At 35.5% G+C, this 4,858-nt stretch overlaps 1 protein-coding gene across 1 annotated transcript; it reads left to right on the top strand.

Annotated features, from left to right (window-relative positions):
- The first annotated feature begins 3,365 nt into the window (after positions 1-3,365).
- LOC129671487 (olfactory receptor 8K3-like) lies at positions 3,366-4,307 on the top strand. Its single transcript, XM_055600511.1, has one exon. It carries the CDS (start codon positions 3,366-3,368, stop codon positions 4,305-4,307), a length of 942 nt encoding a protein of 313 aa, XP_055456486.1.
- The last annotated feature ends 551 nt before the right edge of the window (positions 4,308-4,858 follow it).

Here is a 4,858-nt window from a genome sequence, read left to right as displayed (position 1 = left end):
TGCTGATTCCAAAATACTAATGAACCCTTCTGGCCTCATTAGAAAAATCATGGGCCTTCTTAGTTGGATGAATGGAAATTAAGTAAATCTCTTTCTCCTTAATTTTTCCACCTTCACTTTTCAGAGTGCTACTACTTCATATTTTCTGACACAAGTGAGTATGTGTTAGATTTTTTTTAAAAGGAGAGCTCAGAACATGCTTTGCAATGTTACGTGGTATTCAGGGCAAGGTATTTTAAACTTCTTTGAACTTGACTTTTGAAGTAGCAAAGAAAGGATACTGTTTAGGTTATTCCTTTCACAATATGATGATTCTTCTGTAGCAGTATGTTCTGCAGACCAAATAATAGGATTTTAAAAAAATTTTCTGTAACTCACAGGGAACATGTGGTACTGGTGGGATAGATATGAATCCAAACTGGTAAATACTGTTTCACAGATTAACAAGAAAAGGCAGGCTGGTCACAGTAGTGCACGCTTGTAATCTCAGCACTCCAGGAGGCAGAGGTAGGTGAATCTCTATGAGTTTCAGGTCAGCCTGTCTACAAAGCAAGTCCAGGACAGTCAAGGGTACACAAAAAACCCTGTTTCAAAAAATCAAAAAAGAAAGGAAAGAAGCAAGGATTTATTCCTTGCTATGCTGCCTAGATGAAAATGTTTTCTCAAGTATTTTTATTTTATTTTTCTTCTCTAGTCTCAAAATGATATCCTTGCAAAGGACATTAACGGTAGGCTCCCATCCTGTTCCCTCTCTTCAACTGTTTCTGGTGTCTATTCTATTGGCCCTTTTGAATGAGAATTAAGCATTCTCCCTAGAAACCTCCTGTTGTTTAGCTTCCTTAGGTCTGTGGATTGTAGTATGGTTTCCTAGTATTATATGGCTATTATCTGTTTGTAAGTGAGTACATTTCATGTGTGTCTTTCCGATTTTAGGTTACCTCACTCAGGATGATCTTTTCTAGTTTTTTTATTTAAATTTTTACAGTTTATTCACTTTACATCTGATTGTAGTCCCCTTCCTTCCTCTTTCCCCCATTCCTCTCCCCTATTTTTCTGAAAGGCGGAGCCCTCTTCTGACCCCACCTATCAAGTTTCATTAAGACTGCCTACATCTTCTCTCTCTATGGCCTTCAGTGAGCAGGAGGCTACCACAGTGTAAAGGAAGAACTGACTCATTTATTTGTTCTCTGGTCTCTGCACATGCACACACACATGAAATATATAAATATTATTGCTGGACAAAAATTCCTCTACATTTTTTAACCTATTTACCATTTCAAATCAAACCAACACAGAAGGGATGAATATTGGGTAGTTTCAGTTAAGTGATGATTCATAATTTTACATATTTCACATATAAAGTGTATAATGGTAAATGGAAGAATATCAGGCAACACTTTATAAACAACTTTTTCAGTGAGTGAAGCACAAGGTAAATATGTTCACCTTTACACAGAAACGTGAGAACCACTGGCTGCTGCCGCCATATTCCTTGAGACTGAAGTTTCCACCATGATTACAAATGTAAAGCATTTTAATCATTTAATATAAAAAACTGTTGAGACATACATACATAATTTTATAGAAGTAGTAACTGTTTCTCTCTTCAGGTGCATGAGAATGTTCAGATACTCTTTCCAGAGTCTAGAAATGTTTTGCAATGTGTTCTAGGTCATGTTTGGAAGACATCTCTGTGAGTTAACCAGAGGAAAGACTTTTGTCCTGCAACTGCATCCATGCAAATGCCATACTGTGGCAGTTTGGTTTGGTTTTGTGGTATATAACCCACAGTTAACAGAACCAGAAATTAAACATACATCACAACAGTGGGCAGACATACTTAAAATGTTGTTATAAAAATTATGTTGTTTGTAAGATAGTACTTCTTCTTGAAAAGGAGCTTTTGAGAGTTTGGTAATAAGAGAATTTTAACAAACTCTCTTAATTTTCCCCTTATTTCTTTATATTTTTCTAGATTCAATGCTGTAGCCTGTGTCTGACTTAAGGCAATAAAATAGATTATGTTAGAATAAAATGTCCCTTCTCAGGAAAATATTAATTTATATAAAAGAAACTCACTTAAAAGTTTTACTGACATAGTAATGTAGCAAAAATTAATTCAAAATAAAATCAAACTATGAATATTTCCTCTTGGCTGAGATAGATACAGACTAGGGTAGCTTGTATGTACCCAGTTCTTCATAACCAATTCCTCAACTTTTCATTATTACAGATCTAGCAAAGAGGCCCCACCCCTAACCTGTAGGATGTGCGTGCACACATATTTAAGAAAAAATCAGGTAATGTAATATAACCAGTAACTGTTTGAAATCATTGTCTTCATCATCTTTGTGAAATATGTCCAGGGAGCTCCCAGGGTCACAAACTCTTCAGTTTCAAAAGGTCATATTGAGACTTCTTGATATTATATATGCCAAAAAATGTAAACATCTTACCTTATATTCCCAAAGGAAAAGTTACATTTTATAGGTCAGTGTGTAAGAGCATTGCACAGATTCACTTACAAGCTCTTTGGTTAATTCAAATAAAGATAACTCTGAGTGAGCTTACATGTGACTAATGGGAATTATTATAATAGCTCTGGATGTTCCACCTGTATGCCTTAAGATTCTCTTGATCTACTCATGAAATATTTCAGGAGGTATGTGTAATGTTATTAGCATGCACCTTACATGACATTACAAATATACAATTGTTAAAAGTCACAATTTATTGTGACCATTCAAAAATAAAAGCAAAAGAAAAATTATATCAATTTCTGTGTAAATCCGACTATCTACAATTTGAAGGTTTTGAATATAGGTATATTTATGTATAAATATATTTAAATGCATATATACACATAGAATATTTATTATATATATATATATATATCCATCTATACATATACATCTTACAATCTAGCAACATTAATAGATCCTGAAAATAACAGAGTTTGAGCATGGATATTGTCAGTGCTATAAATTTGATGTCAGAAGAGGATTGCTTTCCATATTGACTACTGTTAACCTACTAGATTAAAGAAATAGCTCACATCCCATTTGGAGGAACCAAGTATTATTGCCAAAGAATCATGTTATTCTCTAATTAATTTCTCACTAGTTGAGAACTGAAGATTTCTATCTATGTCTTTGTTCATTAAAAGCTACACGTTTGTCCAGTGTGTGTGCATAGATGTGCATAGTACATCTTTGTTGTAGTAGGTTTATTTCTAAAAATAGTTTAAATGTTAATGTACACCATATTTAATCTACTTTTAATAACAAATTCCAGTAAATGATAATATCTGAAATCTCTTGACTATGGTATGGTCTCTATTCAGAACTTGTTTTTAATAAACCCGGATGGAGGGCCGAAACCTCACAGTAGTGACTGAATTTATCCTGATGGGCATCACTGACCGCCTTGAACTGCAGACACCACTGTTTGGACTGTTCCTCATCATCTATCTGGTCTCACTGGTGGGCAACGTGGGCCTGATCATCCTCACCATGGTGGATTCCAGGCTGCAAACACCCATGTACTTCTTTCTTAGACACCTGGCTATCACTGATCTTGGTTACTCAACTGCTATCGGACCTAAAATGTTAACAAATTTTGTTGTCAGCAAAAATATGATATCCTTTCATCTTTGTGCTACACAATTAGCCTTTTTCCTTCTGTTCATTGCCTGTGAACTTTTTATTCTATCTGTGATGTCCTATGATCGCTATGCAGCCATCTGTAACCCTCTGCTCTACAATGTCATCATGTCACAACATATATGTTGGGTACTGGTGGCAGTCCCATACATTTATAGCGTGTTTATTTCTCTTATAGTCACCATAAATATTTTCTCTTCATCCTTCTGTGGCTACAATGTTATCCCTCATTTTTACTGTGATGGTCTTCCCTTGATATCTCTACTCTGCTCAAATACAAATGAAATTGAAATGATAATTTTAATTTTATCTGCTATTAACTTGATTTCCTCTCTTCTGGTTATCCTTGTCTCTTATCTGCTTATTCTCATAGCCATTCTCAAGATGAAATCTGCTGAGGGCAGACGCAAAGCTTTATCCACCTGTGGGTCCCACCTGACAGTGGTCACTGTCTTCTATGGGACTTTGATATTTATGTATGTGCAACCTAAGACCAGCCACTCCTTTGAGACTGATAAAGTGGCTTCCATATTTTATACTTTAATTATCCCCATGTTGAATCCCTTGATATACAGCTTGAGAAATAAAGATGTAAAATATGCCCTAAGAAAGACAGGAAAAAGGATACACAGTAACTTCTCATAGAAGTCACGGGATGTTAAATGTTACCCTACTCCACACACACAAAAAAATACATTTAAATGATTGTTTCAGTGAAGAAAATAGTAAAGAACTACTTTTCTCTGAAGAGGAGATGGATTCGAAAAACCAACAACAGAAAAAAATGTGAAGAAATGTGGTAGCATAGGAAAATTCTTTTAAAGTGTGTAGACCTAAAAGGGTAGCAATGTATATATTGAGTGCGAATGAACACACTGACAGTTGTCTTAGTTGATTTTGGTTTTGTGATGATGGATGTCTTTTTATTCTATTTTTTAAAATTTATTACAATTTATTCACTATGTATCCCAACTGTATCCCTCTCCCAAATCCCCTCCCAATCCAGTACTCCCTTCCTCTTTTCCTCCCATGTCCCTTCTTCAGTTCACTGATAGGGAGATCCTCCTCCCATTCCTTCTGACCCTAGTCTATCAGGTCTCACAAGGACTGTCTTTCATAGTCTTCCTCTTTGGCCTGATAAAGCTGTTTTCCCCTCAGGGGTTGGTGATCAAAGAGCCAATCACTGAGTTCATGTC

Source organism: Psammomys obesus, unplaced genomic scaffold (genome assembly GCF_907164565.1).
Source record: "Psammomys obesus unplaced genomic scaffold, mPsaObe1.curated_primary_1811, whole genome shotgun sequence".
Taxonomy (NCBI): Eukaryota; Metazoa; Chordata; class Mammalia; order Rodentia; family Muridae; genus Psammomys; species Psammomys obesus.
Note: the sequence above shows the minus strand (reverse complement) of the source record. Positions and strands in the feature narration are given on the sequence as shown.